The sequence below is a fragment of the Moschus berezovskii genome, chromosome 6 (assembly GCF_049115385.1).
Source record: "Moschus berezovskii isolate FMDL1 chromosome 6, NW_MosBer_1.0, whole genome shotgun sequence".
NCBI classification, from domain to species: domain Eukaryota; kingdom Metazoa; phylum Chordata; class Mammalia; order Artiodactyla; family Moschidae; genus Moschus; species Moschus berezovskii.
The window spans coordinates 123580900-123602354 of NC_142465.1; the positions used below are offsets into that span (position 1 = coordinate 123580900).

The 21455-nt window shown below is 57.3% G+C and overlaps 2 protein-coding genes and 1 long non-coding RNA gene across 7 annotated transcripts; 2 read left to right on the forward strand and 1 right to left on the reverse strand.

The window, feature by feature from the left end:
* Positions 1-2066: 2066 nt before the first annotated feature.
* Positions 2067-10869, reverse strand: LOC129536997 (uncharacterized). Its single transcript, XR_016037743.1, has 4 exons — positions 10672-10869; positions 3956-4090; positions 3274-3609; positions 2067-2487 (listed from the first exon to the last, which is right to left on the reverse strand). It is a non-coding gene; the product is annotated as an uncharacterized LOC129536997 (long non-coding RNA).
* On the forward strand, positions 4995-8728 carry ADM2 (adrenomedullin 2). Its single transcript, XM_055396261.2, has 2 exons — positions 4995-5148; positions 5735-8728. Exons 1-2 carry the CDS (start codon positions 5039-5041, stop codon positions 6051-6053), a joined length of 429 nt encoding a protein of 142 aa, XP_055252236.1. The 5' UTR covers positions 4995-5038; the 3' UTR covers positions 6054-8728.
* Positions 8830-11542, forward strand: MIOX (myo-inositol oxygenase). 5 transcript variants are annotated; one of them, XM_088837600.1, is made up of 8 exons: positions 8835-9651; positions 9829-9909; positions 9986-10148; positions 10301-10368; positions 10497-10606; positions 10691-10892; positions 11088-11200; positions 11284-11542. In XM_088837600.1, the coding sequence occupies exons 1-8, from the start codon at positions 9604-9606 to the stop codon at positions 11390-11392; spliced, it is 894 nt and encodes a 297-aa protein (XP_088693726.1). In that variant the 5' UTR covers positions 8835-9603; the 3' UTR covers positions 11393-11542. The 5 variants fall into 5 exon arrangements, with proteins under 5 accessions (XP_088693725.1, XP_088693723.1, XP_088693727.1 ...); XM_088837598.1 differs by having other exon boundaries at positions 8839-9651; positions 9829-10148; positions 10691-10758; positions 10843-10892; XM_088837597.1 differs by having other exon boundaries at positions 8833-9651; positions 9829-10148.
* Positions 11543-21455: the final 9913 nt, after the last annotated feature.

Sequence of the window (21455 nt, forward strand, 5' to 3'; positions counted from 1 at the left end):
GCCCCGCCCCCGTGGGCGGGGCCCGGAGCGACGCGTCCTCATTGGGCCTTGCCCCGGTGGGCGGGGCCCGGGCGGCGCGCCCTTATTGGGCCGCGCTCTAGGGGGCGGGGCTTCGCGTCTCCCCGCCCCCAGGCGGTGACAGAGGCGGCGGCTCCGGGTCGCAGGGCGTGGGGGCTCGGGCCCTGCACCGGGCGCTCTCAGTCTCGGGTCCGCGCGGCTGCCAGGGTCTCCCCGCCCGCGCTGTCAGCCCAGAGGAAGCCTGGAAGGCGCAGCCCTGCGCACGGGCTTCAGGGACTGGGAGTGGCCCTGGGACGTTCCAGGGGCCACCAGCCTGGCAAGGGAGGGGCCCACTCAGGCCTGCCCTTGGGGTTCCCTGCCTGGGGAGGGCTCTGGCCCCACTCGGGAGCCCGGTCTCAGTGAGGCGAAACGCTTAACATGCGCGCCTTCAAAACAGCGCGCCGCACACCCTGCCGTGAAGAGCAGGGAGCAAGCTGCCCTGCTGAGGGTCGCGGCAGTGCCGCCCACCCTCGGGCCCCGCATGGCACACGGATGGTCAGGAGGGACTCAGAGTCTGAGGCAGACACTAGGAGAGGCGCCACGCGGTGGGGGGAGCCTCGGGGCTGCCGCTGACACGCTGGGACGGGGAGCTCGTTTCTGGATGAGTGGGGCGCTTTAAGAACCTGTGAAGGAGCAGACTGCTGCCTGTCCTGCTCCCGCCTCGCAGGCGGGAGCCCCGAGAACCCAACCCAGAGAGGGCTGAAGGAGAGGACCACTGGGCCCCCCTCCCTGCCCTGGGCACAGGCGCCGTCGCAGCCTCTTCTGCTTCTGTTGATTGCTGGGATAAGAACCCCCCCTTTCTGCCCCAGCTGTCTGGAGTTGGTCTTTCTCACTTCTGTCCCAAAAGGTCCCGGCCACCACACTGCCACGCCACTGAGCTCATGCATGGGCAAGCAGTGTCCCCAGCAAGCCCTCTGGCCTGGCGCCTGAGCCCAGGACAGGCTCTCCTGCAGAGACAGTGGGGACCCTGCCCCCCATATTCCCTCATCCTCACGCCCTGTTTGCAAGGAGCCTACTCCTTGAGCCCTCTCAGAAGCACTTTAGGGTCAAGAGTAGTGTTAGGGTCACTTCCGGAGCATGATACCCCTGCTCAGGTCTCTTGCTAGCATCCTGTCCACGATCCCCTCAGGGTGCTTCCTCCCATCCTGAGGGTCTGCGCCTCCCCACCCGCAGCAGGAGCACCTTCTCCAGTCCTTGGGCCCCTTGGCTCCCTTTCCATCCCTTCACTCCCACCTAGCGTGGTTCCAATGCCCGTCATCCTGCCAACACCCTCGCCCCCGCATCCCCAACTGTTTTCACGGTACCCAGCTGGCAAACCCCAGCCATGCACAGTCCTGCCCACCCGTCTCCGCCAGGCCTGCAGCACCAGCTGGTGCTGAGTGACACCACACAGTGACAGCGCAGCCCCAGCTGTTGGTGGCTGCTGTCCCCACCGCCCAGCCAGCCCACGTCTGGCCAGCGCTCTTCGTCCTGCAGTTTCCTCTGGTGCCCCCTCCAGTGCCCCAGCAATGACCCCGCTGGCCTCCTTCACAGAGGAAACAGACCTGCATCACCCCAAGCCTGGCCCTCACCCCTGCCCCCCCTCCACAGTCACACAGAGGCTCTGCCCCTCCCGCCCCCTACCCACCTCTGGCTGTTTGCTGTTGGTGCCCCAGCCTCATCTTTCCCTCTCTAGGATCCTCACCATCAGGATCAAACTCAGTCTTTCCCACCTTAAGACACTCAAGCAAAACCTCACTAGACGCGTCTACACAGCCAAAGGCCGCCCTGGCTTTTCCTGCCCCATGCCGAACCCTCCAAAACCCTCCAAAGCATTCCTCCACTGTCGCCAGCACACCCGCCTCCTGCGGTTCCCTGGTCTGCTTCTTGTTTGTTTCCATGGCCAAGCAGTGCTCGGGCTGCCAGCCTGTCATCTCCAGAAGTGGCTCTTCACCAAGCACCAGTGGGGAAGCCTGTGGGTTTCCCCTGGGGGAGTGGCACACGCACAGTTAAAGACCACAAGTGCCAGGAGCTGTGCCACGTAGGGGCTGTGGTATCACAGGGGTCTCTGACCCAGTCCGGAGCCATGGGGTGAAATAAGCTCCCAGGCTGCGTCCTGATGCCAGAGGACATCCTGCCCAGGGGCTGTGGGGAAACAAGACCCCAGGCCTTCGGTGGCAGAAGCGTTTGGAGAGGAAGAATGCAGACGGACACTGCTGGGGCTTTCCTCCACCTGACGCAGAGACTGGGAATTTTTATTTCTTTTTCCTTTATTTAGTAAAAAAAAAAAAAAAAATTGGACTTCCGTGGTGGTGCAGTAGATAAGAATCCACCTGCTAAAGCAGGGGACACAGGTTCGATCCCCGGTCTGTGAAGATTCCACGTGCGGAGGAGTAGCGCCACAGCTACTGAGCCCAAGTGCTGCCGTGATGAAGCCGCTGGGCCGAGAGCCTGTGCTCCGCAAGCAGAGAAATCACCGCCTGGAGGAGGAGCCTCGGCCGCGCAGCTAGAGGAAGCCCGCGGGCAGCCACAGAGACCCGGAGCGACCGGAAGTAACAAGTAAATCGAGAGACGCTTTCAAAAAGTAAGGAAATATAAGAACTTAAGAAAAACTCTGGGGCCACACCACACAGCGTGTGGGATCTTAGTTCCCCAACCAGGGATCAAACCCACAGCCCTGGCACTGGAAGCGTGGCGTCTTAAGCACTGGCCCACCAGGGAACACACTCATTGTCCTTTGCTGGTGGGTGAGGGATGTGATCACTTGTGTTCTGGAAGGACGATCCTGGCAGCACCGCGCACAGCACACTGAAGGGGGCGGAGCCTCTGCCTGTCCCCCTCCCCCTCCAGGTGCTGTCCCCTCTCTGCACCGTCTGAGAGTGATGCCCACCACGCTCCCGCCTCCCACAGACGTGCCAGCTCCAAAACTCCGCAGATGATGCTCCAGTTCTGCCTTCTCTTCAGCCCCCGGCCCAGGACACTGGAGGCCAGCCAGACATTCCTGCCCGCACGTCCCCCAGGTAGCTAACCCCTACCCCACTCTCCCCTCATCTGCCCCCCCTCCCCTGCTCTGTGTCTCTGACCCATCCACCCACCCACCGCATCCTTCCTGCCAGCACTCCAGACCGACTTCCCTGCTGAATCCCACTTTTCTAACATAAATGTGATCACATCACCCACCCTCCTTCCAGCAAAAATAAACAAATAGAAACAAGAATACCTGCTGATGTTCCTTACCTGCCTCAGGACATAAAGCAAGCTCTTTAACACGGCAGGCGGCCACCACTTGTTAACTTATCCATGCAGCTAGTGTTTGTTGAGCTCCCGCGGCCTGTGCAGAAGGAGGCAGGGAGGGTGGCCAGGACACTTATGGTGACCTCACAGGGTGAGCAAGACTGGGGTGGGAAGGCAGAAGAGGAGACAGGAACACGGCGGTACACAGGCGACCAAAAACGTCTGGGGGCGTGAGGGGACAACGGCCCCCTCGCAGATGGACACGGGGTGAGGACCCTGGCACCAAGCCCGTCACCAGCTGACAGTGCGTCAGCCTCGTGGAGAACAGTTTGGCTCCACCTGTCAACACAAACATGGGCTCACCTTTAGCCAGCATCCCCATGCCTGCAAATATACCCTGCTCACGAAGCAGGGTACTTGCTCTTGCAAAGCTTGGAAATCCCCTAATTGTCCCCCAGTAAAGGGTCAGTGACGTCACGGAACACCTACTTGCTGGTGTCGGCTCAGTCACAAGAAAGAATGGCAGCCTCTATGTTTGTGTCATTATCGTTCAGTTGCTAAGCTGTGTCTGTCTTTCTGTGACCTCATGGACTGTAACACGCCAGGCTCCCCTATCGCCCGCTATCTCCAGGAGTTTGCAAAGATTCATGTCCATCAAGTCTGTGGTGCTGTGTAAACATCTCACCCTCTGTTGTCCCCTTCTCCTCCTGTCTTCAATCTTTCTCAGCATCAGGGTCTTTTGCAGCGAGTTGGCTCTTCGCATCAGGTAGCCACAGTATTGGAGCGTCAGCTGAAGCTCTATGTTTCCAGATGTTTTCGCCTGCATATGGATATGCATAGTATATAATGCACACACACAGGACACCCCCAAAAAAATGCACATAAGAGAAAGTAAAAAACCAGCACCCATCCTGGCCTGGGAAAGGAATCCACAGTGGGTGGCAATTAAGATTCCTTACCTATTTAAATTTCTTACAAAAACCACTTAATATTTCATTAATGGCAGGAAATGTGTGAAAGTCGCTCAGTCCTGTCCGACCCCCTGGAGTTTTATGGTCCACCGAATTCTCCAGGCCAGAATACTGGAGTGGGTAGCCTTTCCCTTCCAGGGGATCTTCCCAACCCAGGGATTGAGCCCAGGTCTCCCACATTGTAGGCAGATTCTTGACTGTCGGAGTCACCGGGGAAACCCAGTGGGGGAGTGGGTAGAGATTTCAGGAACAGAGCTGTTGGGCGCTCTATTGAGGAGGGGTCTCAAAATCTCCTCTGGCCTGGCCTCCGCCTCTCACTGGCTCAGAAATTTGGGGGCCAGCCCCAGGGCGGTGGGCGGGATCCACCCCGCGACCACACCCCGCAGCACCCTCTCCTTCACCCTGGACAGTTTCAGCCCCTCCAGGCCTCGGGACAGGGTCTCCTGCCGGAACGTGGCGGAGGCGAGGCTGGCTCCCTGGGTCCCCAGAAGCGGCCCCAGTGGGGGTCCGGGTGGGTAGGGGTGGGACCCCGCCCCGCCGGCGCGCCCGGCTCCGCCTCCCTGGGAGACTATTTAGTACGGGAGGTGCTGGGGCTTTGGCCCCTGCAGGACTCTGGGCACAAAGTGACGGAGGAGGCGCCCGCACCACCTGCCGGAGACTCGCCCGCCCGCTGCCTGTCGGAGACCCTCGTCAACTGACCGACGAGCTCCAGTCTACGAGGCGCCCGCGGAAGCGTTGCGGGCCTGGGGCCGCCCCCCACACCTTCCCGGCTCGCCGCCCGCTCCGGCCCCGCCCGCATGGCCCGGCTCCTGACCGTCACTCTCGGTTGCATCAGCCTCCTCTACCTACAGCTCCCGGGCGCGCTGTCCCTCGGCCTGGCCGGGAGCCGGCCGCCCACGCGACCCAGGTGAGCAGGTCTCAGACCACCCTGGCTGCCGGGGCAGGAAACCAGATGCTCCGGAAGGCCCCACCCCGCCGCCGCCCCAGGACCCCGACTGGGGGAAACCTGCTTCTGCTGCTAGGGCTCACCTGCTAAATCCAGCTCCAGGCCGTGGGCACCCCCCGCTGGGCAGAAGGCTCCTTTTTCTTTGCCTGCCTTTCTGCCCCACTGGCAGAGCAGACCCCTCAGAAGGAGGGTCAGCTGTGGGAGGGGAGGTTAAGGGGCTTCCCATACCTGCCCACCTTCTCCCACACCAAGGGAAGGGCGTGCCTGAGTCCTCAGCAGAGTAGCCCAGGGAGGTCAGGCAGCTGCTTGCCCGGCCCTCGAAAGGGCTACTGAGATGGCTGAGGGCCAGAACCCCAGCCCTGAGCTCAGTGGGCTTCCCCTGGCCTGCTGGCCCATGGCGTGTGGGGTCTGTGGGCTTCCCCTGGCCGTGCTCCAGCCTGGGGGGTGGGGTGGGCTTCCCCTGGCCATGCTCCAGGCTATTGGGAAAGCTGTGGGCTTCCCTGAAAGGCTGGACCACTGGGTTTACTTCCTCCATCTCCCTGTGCAGGGAGCCCCCAGCCCGGACGCCTGCCAGTGGCTCGCAGCCTTGGCACCCTGCAACCCTTCCCGTGGTCCAGAAGCTGCACCAGGCCCTCCAGCCCAAGAAAAGTGCCAGCCTGGCCCCCGCCAGGGGTCAGACTCTCCACAATGGCCCCCGCCGACACTTGGGTCCCCGCAGGCCTAGAGCCCAGCTCCTACGTGTGGGCTGTGCGCTGGGTACCTGCCAGGTGCAGAACCTCAGCCACCGCCTGTGGCAGCTCGTGGGATCGGCCGGCCCCCGGGACTCGGCCCCTGTGGACCCCAGCAGCCCCCACAGCTATGGCTGAGCTGGGGGGCAGGCCTGTCCCAGCTGGGATGCTGCACCCCAGCCCCAGGGCTGCAGCTGAGCCCCCAGCCCAGAGCGCCTGCAGAGAGAAGCCCCTAGAAGGGCAGTGCAGGTACCACCGCACACCCCTGCTCCACTCTCCCCAACCACGTTCTGCAGCAACCAGCCTCCAATCGCTGTGGACACAGAGGCCCACGTGGGGGCGCAGTGGAGTCTGATCACCCAGGGGCTCTGCACTGAGAGGGGGTAACACTTGGGGGACGGGGCTGAGAGGAGGCGGTTGGCAACATTCGATGCCAGAACGGGGCGCAGAGGAGAGGGCCCGCCCGAGGACGTGAGGCAGACGTCGGGGGCCTGAGCAGCCCGGGCCTCCTCTGGGCCGTGGGAGAGCGGGACTCTGGGCTGGCTACTCGTCCTGACAGGGTAGGGTTAGGGCTGGGCTGCTCTGCTCCAGTTGGGTCCAGGGTAGCAAAAGAGACCTCTGCCTGCACCCCCTGAGGGCAGCAGGGGAGAGGGTGGAGGGGTCCTGGAGCTAGGCAGAGCATCCTTCCCACCCCCCAGGGCAGGGTGGGAGTGGGGTTGGGGTGGCAATTCTCCCAGCCCAAATCTCGCAGTTAAGGCAGAACCTTAGCTCAAGGTGCATAGGGATGGCTGACCAAGGGTCAGGGCTCCGCAGGCTACAGTGGCTCCCTGAGCACCCCCTGCCCAGCGCGGGCACCCAATGGGACAAGGTGTGGGGACAAGCGGAGGCTGGGGGAGGAGACTGGCCCGGTTATCAATGGACAAGTCAGAGGTGGAGTCTGGAGTGGGCAGGGTGGTGGCTGGGGGAGGAGTTACGTGCTAGGAGCCAGAGCCTTCTGTCCTGGCACCCGGGTCTCATGGGGTTCAGAAGGGCGATTTCCCTTATTCAGCAGACGTTTCATGTAGCACTTAATTTGTCAACGTTTGCCGTGTCACCCTTTCGGCCACCGAGTGAGGGGAGCACTGCCTTTACCCCAACTCCCAGCCAGAGAGCAGGGCCGGGCCTGCGGGCACCACAGTGCCCACCCACACATCCTGAGCTGGGGGCCCCACGGGTGGGGGCTCTCCCATCCTCGTGCTGACTCCTCCAGCTCCTGGCTCCCCTCCCCTCCACCGGGCCGTGGGAGGTCAGCCCGGGCTGGTCCCTGCCCGGCTGGGGGGTGGATGGAGGGCGGCTGCAGCAGCTGGGATGCCGTGCGGAGGCTGGAATAGGCCCTTGCCGGGGCTGGAGAGGCCTGTGGTCACTGAGGGGTGTCGGAAGAGCGGGAGGGGAGGGTGGCCGTGAGGGCCAGAGGGGCTCCAGGATGAGGAAGAGGAGGCCCCAGGAAGGCCGGGTTGGGGAGTCAGGAGCTCAGCTGGGCAAAACCCCCGCAGCCCCGGCCCTGGGGCAAAGTCCCCACGGAACAGTGCCGGATGCTCGCGGCCGGGAACATGGCCCCACATGGCGCCTCCACAGGCGACACCGCCTGCCAGGCGTCCCCCAGGGCTGCGGTGCCCGGCGCCCCCCCCAGGCGCTCCTTGAGCCTCGGGCCATTTTCCTTGGGTCGCGTGTCACAGTCACAGCATCACACTGGTGTCCACATGGCCTCCAAGCTCCAGGCCATGTCCCGGCCGCCGTCTGACAGCCTGTTTGGAGACCTGGGGGACACCTGCCAGGACCCCGCCCACCCCTCTCCCGCCGCTTCTCGTCCCGTCTCCCGCCCTCATCCAGACCTGCTGGCCGGCCCCTTGTTCCTTCCCTCGGTCCAAGCCACCAACCTGCTTTGGGGTGATGGGTCCAGTCTCCCCCCGGCATCCCCTTTCCATCCCTGAAGCAAATATTTGTGGAGAACTTGTAGAAACAGCAAATGAAACATCAGCCCCCACCCAGAGACTGACACGTCCATGGGAGGAGGCGGAGGAAACCGACCTCAGGAGCAGAGAGCGAGGGATGCCAGGTTTGCGGTTCATGGGGCTGAGAGCACTCTGCCCCTGTTTTAAACGGGGGCCCAGCACCCCCAGCTGACTCTCAGGAGGGCAGGAGGAGCCGTGTGGAGAACACCTGGCCCACTGCCCTCTCCTGGCCCAGACTGCACCCTGACCTCAGCCTTCTCCAGAGCTCAGCCTCTCTCCCACGACACCATCGTCATCTCCAGGCCATGCAGTCCTGCTGTGTGTCCACTGCCGAGCCTGGCCCTCGTGTGACCCGGGCCGTGAGTTCATCTCTGCCCTGACTGGAGATGAAGCCTCAGCCCTGGAGCCTGACAAAGATCCCCCCCCAGCCTCTCTTGAGCCATGAGCCTCGCCCAGTGTTAGCAAGAATCCCACCCTGGACAGAATCCTGTCAAGTCGGTTTAGCAAGGCTGCCCCCACCCTTGATGTCTCCCCTGGGAACTTCCCCTTGACCCCTGCCCAGTCCCCCACCCCCACCCCAGGGCTGTGAAACCCCAGCTGACCTCGCTGTGTTCCAGCGGACCATCTGAACATCTCTCCCATCTCGCAATCATGAATGAAGTCTTCCATCCCTTCTGAACGAGTGTCAAAGGACACTTCCCTGGAGCCCCCATGGTTAAGGACCCCGCCGGAGAACCAAGACCCCACACACCATCGAGCACCTGGCCGGAGCACTGCAACTGTTGGGCCCTGCAGCCAAGACCCCACTCGGCCAAATAAATAAATATTCTTTAAAAAATGTCAAAAATGTCAAAATAGCTTTTTCTGAAATAAGCCCCTCCCCACCCCAATCCCAGGTGCCAGGGGAAGATAGGGAGCTGGGAGGGGCAGCGTCCTGGAGGAGTTTAAAGCTTCAGGCAAGGGTGGGAGTCTGGCAACCTCAACATCCCGGGCAGGTCAGTTGCTGCAGGGACGTGGAGGTTGGCTGGGGGCGGGGGGGGGGGGGTAGTGCTATGCTGACACATTAACTCTCAGAGGCCAGCAGGAGGGTGGATGGTCACTCATTACCGAGGGCCAAGGCCAAGGGGCTGGGTGGTGTCCGGTCACTTATGTAACCTGTGGGCATATATACGGGCATGCAGGCCCGTGGAGCTCTGCCCCCTCAGGATGAAGGTGGTTGTGGTGAGTACCCCTGGCCCACGCAGACTGCACGTTTAGGGAAATTGGGGCAGCCCCATGCCCGCGCCCAGCGGGTTTCTGCCGGCCCACTCGTCTAGGTCAAAGGGCTCCCTCCTGGCCATGGTCTATCTGGGGCAAAGGTTACAGGCCCAAACGCTGGGCTCCCTGCAGACCCGCGTCCTGAGGAGACTCCGGGTCCAGGTGCTGTGTGGCCACGGCCAAGCATCACCCTTGGAACAGACATCCCCAGCATCCGCTCAGCAGATAAAGACTCGGGGCCAGAAGTCTTGACTCAGGCTCACCAAGGCCACGCGCCGGTGCCTTGGGGTGCCCACCGCCTCTCTGCTGCTCCACATCCAACAGTGCCGGCCCCAATGGGGTGTACTCCCCTCCTCATGGAGCTGGCGTCCTGGTGAAATGGGTTCACCCCCCCCCCACCCTACCAGGACCCAGACCCTTCCCTGGTCTCCCAGCCTGATATGGAGCCAGAAGCAGCCAAAGACAAGGACAGCTTCCGAGACTACACGGTGAGGACTGCTCCCCCAGCCCTGCCTCTCCTGCTCTGTCCCCTTGCACAGCTCCAGGGGCCACCCTGCAGACACCCTGTCCACCCACACCTTGGGGCCTGGGAGAGGCAGGCAGTGGCCCCCTGTGTGTCAAGGGCAGGGGCTGGCGAGCTGCCTGGCTGACCCTCTGGCTTGCAGTCTGGCCCACTCCTGGACCGTGTCTTCGCCACCTACAAGCTTATGCACACCTGGCAGACCGTGGACTTCGTCAGGAGGAAGGTGGGTGTCCGACTCCTCAATGAAGGCCCTGAGGGCCGACCCTGGGACCACACTGACCTCTCCCTTCCTGGCCCAGCATGCCCAGTTCGGGGGCTTCTCCTATAAGAGGATGACTGTCATGGAGGCTGTGGACATGCTGGACGGGCTGGTGGACGAGTCGGACCCCGACGTGGACTTCCCCAACTCCTTCCATGCCTTCCAGACGGCCGAGGGCATCCGGAAGGCCCATCCGGACAAGGGTGTGCTCCCCACCTGCCCTGACGGGTGCTGGGGAAGGCAGGGTGGTCTGGTTCTCTCTCAGTAGGCCCTGCGTCCCCCCCAGCCCCAGAACTGTGCCTCTGCCCTGGCCCCTGCACCCCCCTAGCCTGACCTGTCCCTCCCTCTCCTCCAGACTGGTTCCACCTAGTCGGGCTCCTGCACGACCTGGGGAAGGTCCTGGCTCTGGCAGGGGAGCCCCAGGTGAGGAGAGGGGTGGAGGGCGGTCAGCAGGGCAGGGCCCGGGGCAGCCTCCGCTCCAGCCTCTGGACACCCACTTGAGGGTCAGGCCAGTCACGCCCACCCACGGCTGCCCTTCCGTCCGTCCCCAGTGGGCAGTCGTCGGAGACACCTTCCCAGTTGGCTGCCGTCCCCAGGCCTCTGTGGTCTTCCGTGACTGCACCTTCCAGGACAACCCTGACCTCCAGGACCCCCTGTACAGGTGCGGCTCCCTCGCCCTCCCTCGCCCTCCTCCCCCTTCCGGGGTCCCGCTCCTGAGCCACTCACCTTCCGGCCCCCCCTGCAGCACGGAGCTTGGGATGTACCAGCCTCATTGTGGGCTCGAGAACGTCCTCATGTCCTGGGGCCATGACGGTGAGGCCGGCTGGGGGCGGGGACGGCGGGGACCATCTGGGGCTGCCCCTCTGGGGGCCCGTGGTGACCCGCCCTCTCCCGCAGAGTACATGTACCGGATGATGAAGTTCAACAAATTCGCCCTCCCACCGGAGGTAGGAGTGGGTGGGGACCGAGCCAAGGTCAAGCCCCGCCCACCGCCCTCCAGCCCCGCCCCAGCCCTCCAGCCCCGCCCTAGCCCCGCCCCGCCCACCGCCCCAGCCCCGCCCCGCCCACCGGCCCCCGAAGCCCCGCCCCAGCCTGCCCCGCCCACGCCCCCAGCCGGGAGCCTGAGGCCTGGCTCCCCGCAGGCCTTCTACATCATTCGGTTCCACTCGTTCTACCCCTGGCACAAGTTCGGCGACTACCAACAGCTGTGCAACGAGCAGGACCTGGCCATGCTGCCCTGGGTGCAGGAGTTCAAGTACGGCCACAGGCACGGTCATGCCTGGGGGGGTGGGAGTGGGGGACTCGGGGGCTTCACGGGCCACCGTCCCTGTGCTGCAGCAAGTTCGACCTCTACACCAAGAGCTCCAGCCTGCCGGACGTAGCCGCGCTGCGGCCCTACTACCAGGGGCTCGTTGACAAGTACTGTCCTGGCGTCCTGTGCTGGTGACCGTCCGCCCACCCCCTCACCCGCTGGGTGCCCAGGCTTAGCCACTGTCGGGAACAGTGTGGACCGCCGCAGCCCTTTTGGGGGACCCCACGGGCCCACCTGCCCTGCCTGCCCAGTTGGCCCCTCTCCCTGCTGGCAATAAAGACCCTGAAGCGGCTTGTGATTCTGACCTGTGTTGAGACCGAGGCGTGTTGTGGCGGGGCGCTCACTGGGGTTACCGGTCTGGAGGTGGGGGACCCCTGCTCTGGGCTCAGTCTCCCTAAAGGAAACAAAAACATCTGCTGGCTAGAACACACTACAGTAGCACACCGTGGTAAACGCACAGGCAAACCATGATGAGCACGACCCATGAGGAGACCCCCAGACGCAGCCGTCTCCTTGGCCAAGTGTGCCCCCCTCACGTGGCGGCTCTGCGGAAAGCTGCTCATCTGTCTGGGGGCTTCCTGTCAGGATTTTGCTGATTGCACCCTGTTGGGATCTTTTCATGTTTTCCTTGGTATTTCTTGCTAACTGATAACTGAGCGGAAGCTGAATCAGATTCAAGTTTGACTTAGGGGCCAGAGTGCTCTAGAGGTGGGGGCTTTCGGAAAACACTGCTGTCCTCAGCGTGGTCAGCTGGCTGCATGCTGGTCTCGGGGCTGAGAACGCCCTCCCGGAGACCAGGCAGCTCCCGCCCTGTTTGGTTACTGTCTGTACAGGAAGGGGAAGTGCGTGCTCCCACCTTTCTCTTACTTTAATCAGTTTGTAAGAGCTGGTTCCGTAGCACCCTTTGAACACAATCAAGTTGTCTGCTGTGTATCAAGGACACACAGATTCAGCGGATTTGTGCTTCCGTGAGTTGTTATCCTTCCTGGTGCTCAGACCGGGCTGGGGAGGGGCTTGTGGTGGGCTCCTAGGTCCTTCCGATGATCGAAATTGGTCTCTGGGATGGGATGTCTTGCCATCTGGTGTAACAGGATGCCCAGACTCTTGTTAATTTCCTGTGTCTGCTGTAACAAACTACCATAAACTTGGTGACTTGTTGAAAACAACAGAAATTTATTCTCTCAAGTTCTGGAAGGCAGAAGTCTGGGATCACGGTGTCAGCAGTGCCTCCTCCAGGGCATCCATTCCCAGGTGGTGGCCAGCACCCCCAACTCTTGGCTGGCTGAATCTTCTCCGCCCTCATGCTGCTGCCTCTCCGTGTCCTGCTCTGTCCCTCTTTATAAAGGCACTTGTGATGGCACTCAGTGCCCACCCAGATGATCCAGGGTGACCTCATCATCTCACCGTCCGTGGTTATATCCACACGGTGCTTTTTCCAAGTGAGGCTATGCTCACACATTTCAGAGGTTGGATGTAGACAACTTTGCGAGTCATTTCCAGCTCACTACAGAGGCTGCCATGGACATGGAACTGGCCCTTTCTCCAAGGAACTTTGGGAGTGGGAAAGTGGTAATTCAAATGCATGTGCTGGGGACTGAAGACCCAATCACTTCTTGAAAGTCCACGGGTTGTGACCGTGGAGGTGGCACTGCCCACTGCCTCCCTGCCCTGCTGCCCATTGAGACCCCTCCATCGCGCTCAAACCCCTCCTGAGCATCCCAGCCCCGCTGTGCCCTGGCAGCAGGAGAGGACCGGTCAAGTGTGGCCAGAAGCTTTGCCTGGGACTTCCCTGGTTGCCCAGTGGTTGCAGGAGATGGAGTTTTGATCCCTGGTTGGGGACCACATGCCACAGAGCAACTAAACTGGTGCACTCTGGAGCCCGTGAGCTGAGCTGCAGCTATGGAATCCACGTGCCTTAATGAAAGATCAAGGCGTAATTCAGAGAAGACCCTGCGTGCAGCCAAATAACTAGTAAAATCCGCACATGCATACACACACACATTTAGAAGAGGCTCTGCCCAAGCTCTTCCCCACCCACTTCTTCTGGAGCACTCCTGCCTGCTCTGGGCTCCATCGCACCATCCTCAGGGCCCCTTCCCAGCTGTGACACCCTCTCAGACTTTGAACTCGGGCAGGGCAGGTGCAGGGTGCCGAGGGGGTCCTTTCCCTAGAGCAGCTTGTGAGGTGCAGGGGGCTCTGGAGGGGCAGGCCAAGGGCTCTGAGCAAGCCTGGACTGCATGTGGGCAATGGGGGCCTCTCTGCCTTCCCGAGAGCGGGGAGGAGGCAAGTCTCCGAGGAGCCTGGGGTGGGAGGAGAAACATGAGCCCCAGAGCTGGGGGCGGGGGACGCTAGACTGACTGTCTGTCTGGGCCCACAGTCATCACCCAAGGGGGGGCTCCACGGCGCACAGCAGGGGTGGCCACCTTCGCCTTGGACCCTAGGTCCCCACGCCTCTCTGTGGCCCTGCAGACTGCAACCTGGCCGTCTCCAAACAGGCCCTAGGGTTGGGAAGGGGGCCAGAGATTTCATGTTCTAGTCTACCAGGGATTGCCGGTCTTGCTGGGGCCTCAGGGCACTGGGCAACTGAGGAGCCCGCAGAGGCAAGGCTTGGCTCTGCCTCCAGACTGCACTGGCCAGGTGCCTCTGCCCGTGGGCATCTCCAGGCAAGAACACAGGAATGGGCTACCATTTCCTCCTCCAGGGGATCTTCCTGACCCAGGGATTGGACCCAAGTCTCCTGCATTCTCCTCCTGCATTGCAGGCAGATTATTTACTGCTAAGCCATTGAATTTCCCTTTAAACGAGCCAGTTTCTTCTAAGAGAGTGCTTGCAAGCAAGAGTCTTAGAGGAATCTAGAATTTGTTATCGGGCCGTTTGGGGTTGAAAGTTGGGAACGCCTGCTGGTAATGGAAATCTGGTGGTTCGTGGCCTACAGGAGCGGGGCAGGTAATCATGGCCCTAGTTACTCTGGCTGGCCCTTGGGGATGATGAGCAGGTGCTAGAGGAAGGCCGCTGCTCCTACAGGCACTGATGGCCTAAGACAGGACGGTGGTGAGTCCAGCTCCCGAAAGCCAGGACTGAGCCTGGACCCGAAGAGAGCATCCTGTGACTTGCTGGACTCTGCGACTTGCCCAGACCGTGGCCACGAGGGCATGGTTGGCAGCTGCCCTGCTGTCCCAGAGGTTCTGGGCTGTCTGGGACCATGAGGTCACTGCTGCTTTCACCCAGAGAGATCGCTGCCTTCAAAGGTCAGTTTTACTCAAGGTCTTTTTTTTTTTTTGCCACGCTGCGTTTTGTGGGAAACCTGCACCCCCTGCAGTGGAAGCAGAAAGTCAACCTCTAAGGCCCTGTTCAAATAATATTAATAAGTAAATATTTAAAGAATTCCTTAGTTTAATTTCCAGTGGTAAATACTCACAGATACAACACTCGTAAACAAAAGCTCTTTGGGGTTCTCAATAGCTTTTAAGAACGTGAGACCAGATAACCTGGTGACTTCCTTTGGCAGAAACCCCAAAACTGCCTCTGTGGGCTCCCTCGGGGCCGAAGTGGAGGTCCTGCCATCAGTACGTGGGCCCAGAGCCCACGGCTTGCCCCTCCCCAAGGAGTCGTTGGCCACCCCCATGGGCACCGCCTGTGACAGCAGCAGCCATCTGGCCTTGCTACCTTGTCCTGTGCCTCCTCTGGCACCATCATCCACTAACTCACCTGGCACGGCCTCTGACCGAGGCCAGAATGCGGAGGCTGGAGCCTGCAGGCCCCCAGACGCCCCACGACCCCAAATCGATTGTCTGATGGAATGACGGTACCATCAGTCGGAGACCCAGCTGCAGCGTCGGCTTGGATGTGGGATGTGGTTGCCGAGGAAGCAGGGCTTCGTCCCAGAGGCACAGCGACACCTCCTCCGAGCCGGGCAAGGCCGGCAGTGCAGCGCTCTGAGGTTGCATGAGCAGGCAGGGAAGGGGTGTCCATGGGGACAGGGCGACTGGCGCTTGGCTGAGGGGCCAGGAGGGCAACCGGCTCCTGGAGGCCATGGCCGCGCAGAAGTGCCGAGCAGGAGCCGGTTCCGTGGAGACGGCAGTGCCCTTGCAGATGGGGCGAGGGCTCACAGGCCTCCAGACGGCGAGCGTGGGGAGGCCCTGCCAGCCCCGCTCGCGACTGTAGCAGGAACAAGTACAAGCGGTACTTCCCTTGCCTTCTGCAGACATCTTCGGGTCACTAAATTCACCGTTCAGTGTGTGAGACTGTTTGGAGCAGGGACTGCAGAGCCCAGGGGTGGGTGTCCGGCTGCAGCCTGGAGGTGGTGTGCCTGCAGCAAAGGACCAGCTGTGGGTGCCCCCACCTGTGGTGAGCACGCGGTTCCAGTGAGAGGTACCATGGCTGCCTCACATGAGTGGGACGTTGTGTGGGTGAAGAGGCAGCGTGAATCAGGAAGATGGATTCATCAGGGGCCGGGGCACCAAGGAGGAGGTGTAGGAGCGCCTCCACTGCAAGAAGGGCCTGCCTCTCCAGGGGTCTGTGTGGCTGGCGCAGCTCCTCCCCGCCCACCTCTCCTTCTGGAAGCCAAGACAGAGAGAAAAACCGGTGCTTGCCCGGCAGTCCTAGGACCCCCGTTTTGGCCACACTCAGACTCTGCATTTGAAGCTGGAGGTCAGCCTGGGGTCCAGGCACTGGGCATCCTCACCAGGCCAGACTGTGGCAGGTTTTTGCCCTTGATCAATCTTAATAAGTTTATTCTTGGTAACGGGACATTCAAGAGAATGACTGGTTCATTGCACTTGCATGTTTATTCACTTATGGGTTTTTTTAATCTTGGAAAGATTGTGTTAGGTCAGGTGACTGAACAGTTAAAGAACAAATTAAATTTGTAAAGCAGTTAAGTATGTTAGGTATTTAAATTTTATAAAAAGAACACTTCAGAGTGACTGCTAAAACCTGCTAGATTTAAATAGAAGAGAGAAAATGAAAATACATGGCCTGGGACACTGTCATTCAGAAGACAACAGTTCACCCTGAACAGCTCAGATCTGAACAGGCCCACTTACATGTGGATTTTAGTTCACTAAATACATATTACAACACTGCACGACCCTTCACAGGTTGAATCTGTGGATGCGGAGCCTCAGATATGAAGGGCAAACTCTGTTAGAATCGCATTTTGACTGGTTAGGGTCAATGTCTCTAACCTCAGCATTGCTGAAGGGTCAGCTGTACAACCAAACTGACCTACAGATTCCAGGCAATCTTTATGAAAATTCCAATGGCACTGATTTTCAGAAATAAAAAAAAAATCTATTCTAAAATTTCAAGGGATCCCAAATTGCCAAAAAATCTTGAAAAAGAGGAATAAAGCTGAAGGACTCATCCTTCCCAATTTAAAAACTCGCTATAAAGCTGTAATAACCCAGTCAGTGTGAAGTACTTCCCTGGCAGTCTGATGGTTAAGACTCCCCGCTTCCACTGTAGGGGGCATGGGTTCAATCTCTGGTTGGGGAACTAAGATCCAGCATGTTACTCAGCGTGACCAAAAAAAGGGCAAAGGACTTGGATGAACAGTTCTCCAAAGAGGACGTACAAATGGCAATAAGCACATGAAAACACGCTCAACATCAGCCACACACATGACTGACTTCACTTTCACTTTCATTAGCCATTAATAGTAGTAGAAGCGTTAGTCGCTCAGTCATGTCCGACTCTCTGCGATGCATGGACTGTAGCCCGCCAGGCTCCTCTGTCCATGGGATTCTCCAGGCAAGAACACTGGAGTGGGTTCAGTTCAGTTCAGTTAGTCGCTCAGTTGTGTCCGACTCTGCGATGCATGGACTGTAGCCCGCCAGGCTCGTCTGTCCATGGGCTTCTCCAGGCAACAGTTCTGGAGTGGGTAGCCATTCCCTTCTCCAAGGGATCTTCCAAACCAAGGGATTGAACCCTGGTCTTCTGCATTGCAGACAGATTCTTTACCATCTGAGCCACCAGGGAAGCCCTATTAGGCAAAAGCAAAGATCCTCTGGAGAAAGAAATGGCAACCCATTCCAGTATTCCTGTCTGGAAAATCCCATGGATGGAGGAGCCTGGCGGGCTCTAGTCCCCAGGGTCGCAGAGAGTTGGACATAACTGAGGGAATTCACTTTTCTTATGCAAATTAAAATCACAGTGAGATGGTATTTGTATTTCTTACCCACCAGGATGGCTTTTATTAAAGAAGGGAAAATACTAAGCGTGAGTGACGATGTGAAGAAACTGGAACTCTGGTACACTGCTGGAGGAAATGTAAAATTTAAAAGGTGCAGCTTCTGTGATAAAAGTTTGGTGGTCCCTCAAAATGTGAATCCCCATGTGTTTCTGCAATTCCATTTCCAGGTATGCACCCTAAGGACTGAAAGCAGGGACTCAGATGTGTGTGCACATGTTCACAGCAACAGCAGTCACAACAGCCAGAACGTGAGAACGACACAAGCGTCTGTGATGGGCCGACAGAGGCACAGAACGTGGCAGCACACACCGTGGCAGAGCTCTCAGCTGCGAAAAGGAACGGCAGTCTGCCACAGGCTGCCGTGTGGACATACCCTGAAAACATCGTGCTGAGTGAAAGAAGCCAGACACGGAAGGGGACAAACAGTACGATTCTGTTTACGCCACGTTACAGAATAGCCAGCTCCACGAGACAAAACGCGGTCCACTGGAGAGGGAATGGAAAACCACTGCAGCATCCTTGCCTTGAGAACCCAATGAACGGTATGAAAAGGCAAAAAGATAGGACACTGAAAGATGAACTCCCCAGCTCGGTAGGCACCCAGTATGCTACTGGAGATCAGTGGAGAAATAACTCCAGAAAGAATAAAAGGCTCAGCCAAAGCGAAAACAATACCCAGTTGTGGGTGTGACTGGTGATGGAAGTGAAGACCGATGCTGTAAAGAGCAATATGGCACAGGAACCTGGAATGTCAGGTCCATGAACCAAGGCAAACTGGAAGTGGTCAAACAGGAGATGGCAAGAGTGAACACAGACATTCTAGGAATCAGTGAACTGAAATGGACTGGAATGGGTGAATTTAACTCAGATGACCATTGTATCTAATGCTGTGGGCAGGAATCCCTCAGAAGAAATGGAGTAGCCATCATGGTCAACAAAAGAGTCCAAAATGCAGTACTTGGATGCAGTCTCAAAAACGACAAAATGATCTCTGTTCGTTTCCAAGGCAAACCATTCAATATTACAGTAATCCAATTCTATGCCCTGACCAGTAATGCTGAAGAAACTGAAGTTGAACGGTTCTATGAAGACCTACAAGACCTTCTAGGACTAACATCAAAAAAAGATGTCCTTTTCATTACAGGGGACTGGAATACAAAGTAGGAAGTCAAGAAACACCTGGAGTAACAGGCAAATTTGGCCTTGGAGCACGGAATGAAGCAGGGCAAAGGCTAACAGAGTTTTGCCAAGAGAAGGCACTTGTCATAGCAAACACCCTCTTCCAACAACACAAGAGAAGACTCTACACATGGACATCACCAGATGGTCAACACCGAAATCAGACTGATTATAATCTTTGCAGCTAAAGATGGAGAAGCTGTATACACTCAGCAAAAACAAGACCAGGAGCTGACTGTGGCTCAGATCATGAACTCCTTATTGCCAAATTCAGACTTCAAATTGAAGAAAGTAGGGAAAACCACTAGGCCTTTCAGGTATGACCTAAATCAAATCCCTTACAATTATACAGTGGAAGTGAGAAATAGATTTAAGGGACTAGATCTGATAGACAGAGTGCCTGATGAACTATGGATGGAGGTTCGTGACATTGTACAGGAGACAGGGAACAAGACCATCCCCAAGAGAAAGAAATGAAAAAAGGCAAAATGATTCTCTGAGGAGGCCTTACAAATAGCTGAGAAAAGAAAAGACGTAAAAGGCAAAGGAGAAAAGGAAAGATACAGGCATCTGAATGCAGAGTTCCAAAGAATAGCAAGGAGAGATAAGAACGCCTTCCTCAGTGATGAGTGCAAAGAAATAGAGGAAAACAATAGAATGGGAAAGACCAGAGATCTTGTCAAGAAAATCAGAGATACCAAGGCAACGTTTTATGCAAAGATGGGCTCAATAAAGGACAGAAATGGTAGGGACCTAACAGAAGCAGAAAATATTAACAGGTAGCAAGAATACACAGAAGAACTGTACAAAAAAGATCATGACCCAGATAATCACGATGGTGTGATCACTCACCTAGAGACAGACATCCTGGAATGTACAGTCAAGGGGGCCTTATGAAGCGTCACTATGAACAAAGCTTGTGGAGGTGATGGAATTCCAGTTGAACTTTCAAATCCTGAAAGATGATGCTATGAAAGTGCTGTACTCAATATGCCAGCACATTTGGAAAAGTCAGCAGTGGCCACAGGACTGGAAAAGGTCAGTTTTCATTCCAATTCCAAAGAAAGGCAATGCCAAAGAATGTTCATACTACTGCACAATTGCACATCTCATATGCTAGCAAAATAATGCTCAAAATTCTCCAAGCTAGGCTTCAACAGTGCATGAACCGAGATCTTCCAGATGTTCAAGGTGGATTTAGAAAAGGCAGAGGAATCAGAGATCAAATTGCCAACATCTGTTGGATCATAGAAAAAGCAAGAGAGTTCCAGAAAAATATCTACTTCTGCTTTATTGACAACGCCAAAGCCTTTGACGGTGTGGATCACAACAAACTGTGAAAAATTCTGAAAGAGATGGGAATACCAGACCACCTGACCTGCCTCTTGAGAAACCTGTATGCAGGTCAAGAAGCAACAGTTAGAACTGGACATAGAACAACAGACTGGTTCCAAATTGGGAAAGGAGTACAGCAAGGCTGCATATTGTCACCCTGTTTATTTAACGTATGCAGAGTACATCATGAGAAGCGCTGGACTGGATGAAGCACAGGTTGGAATCAAGATTGCTGGGAGAAATATCAATAACCTCAGATATGCAGATGACAACACTGTTACGGCAGAAAGTGAGGAAGAACTAAAGAGCCTCTTGATGAAAGAGGAGAGTGAAAAAGCTGGCTTAAAACTCAGTGTTCAAAAAATGAAGATCATGGCATCCGTTCCCATCATTTCATGGCAAATAGATGGGGAAACAATGGAAACAGTGACAGACTTTATTATCTTGGGCTCTGAAATCACTGCAGATGGTACTGCAGCCATGAAAGTAAAAGACACTTGCTCCTTGAAAAAAAGCTGATAAACCTAGACAGCATATTATAAAGCAGAGATGTTACTTTGCCGCCAAAGATCATTGTAGTCAAAGCTATGATTTTTCCAGTAGTCACGTATGGATGTGAGAGTTAGACCATAAAGAAAACTGAGCACCAAAGAATTGATGCTTTTAAACTGTGGTGTTGGAGAACACTCTTGAGCGTCCAAGGGAGTCTGCAAGGAGATCAAACCAATCAATCCTAAGGGAAATCAGTCCTGAATATTCATTGAAAGGATGGATGCTGAAGGTGAAGCTCCAATACTTTGGCCGCCTGATGTGAAGAACTGACTTCATCAGAAACGACCCTGACGCTGGGAAAGATAGAAGACAGGAGGAGAAAGGGTGGATAGTGGACGAGGTTCTTGGATGGCATCACCAACTCGATGGACGGGACTGAGCAAGCTCCAGGGCTCGGTGATGGACAGGGGGGCCCGCTGTGCTGCAGTCTGTGGGGTCGCAAACGGTTGGATACAACTGAGACACTGAACTGACGAAGCAAAAAGGGCTTCCCAGGTGGCTCAGACAGTAAATGATCTGCCTGAAATGCAGAAGATCCAAGTTCAGTCCCTTGGTTGGGAAGATCCCCTGGAGAAGGGCATGGCAACCCACTCCAGTATTCTTGCTTGGAGAATCCCAGGGACATGGGGTCTCAAGGAGTTGGACACAACTGAGCGACTGACACTTTCACTCATGAAGACGAAAAGTAGACTAGTGGTTTTTTAGGTCATGGGAAGGGGGATCGGAAGATGCCATCTTAGCAGAATGGGGTTTCTTCTTGATATGATAAAAGGTTTTCAGATTGACTATGGTGATGGATGCGCAAGCCTGTGAATCCACTGAGGGCCACTGAATCGTGCCCTTTAAGTGGGTGAGCAGCACGGCACGCGAATTGCATCTCAAAGCTGCTACAGAGCACAAGACAGCCCCGCAAGAGATTCAGACACTGAGCTTAAAAGC

What these genes read in the sequence shown, in the direction of transcription:
- ADM2 (XM_055396261.2), top strand. Translation starts at nt 5,039, where the DNA reads ATGGCCCGGCTCCTGACCGTCACTCTCGGTTGCATCAGCCTCCTCTAC. An exon ending in CGGCCGCCCACGCGACCCAG is followed by an intron (nt 5,149 to 5,734) that starts GTGAGCAGGTCT and finishes CTCCCTGTGCAG; the next exon opens with GGAGCCCCCAGCCCGGACGC.
- MIOX (XM_088837597.1), top strand. Translation starts at nt 9,542, where the DNA reads ATGGGTTCACCCCCCCCCCACCCTACCAGGACCCAGACCCTTCCCTGG. An exon ending in CTCCAGGACCCCCTGTACAG is followed by an intron (nt 10,607 to 10,690) that starts GTGCGGCTCCCT and finishes CCCCCCCTGCAG; the next exon opens with CACGGAGCTTGGGATGTACC. An exon ending in AATTCGCCCTCCCACCGGAG is followed by an intron (nt 10,893 to 11,087) that starts GTAGGAGTGGGT and finishes GGCTCCCCGCAG; the next exon opens with GCCTTCTACATCATTCGGTT.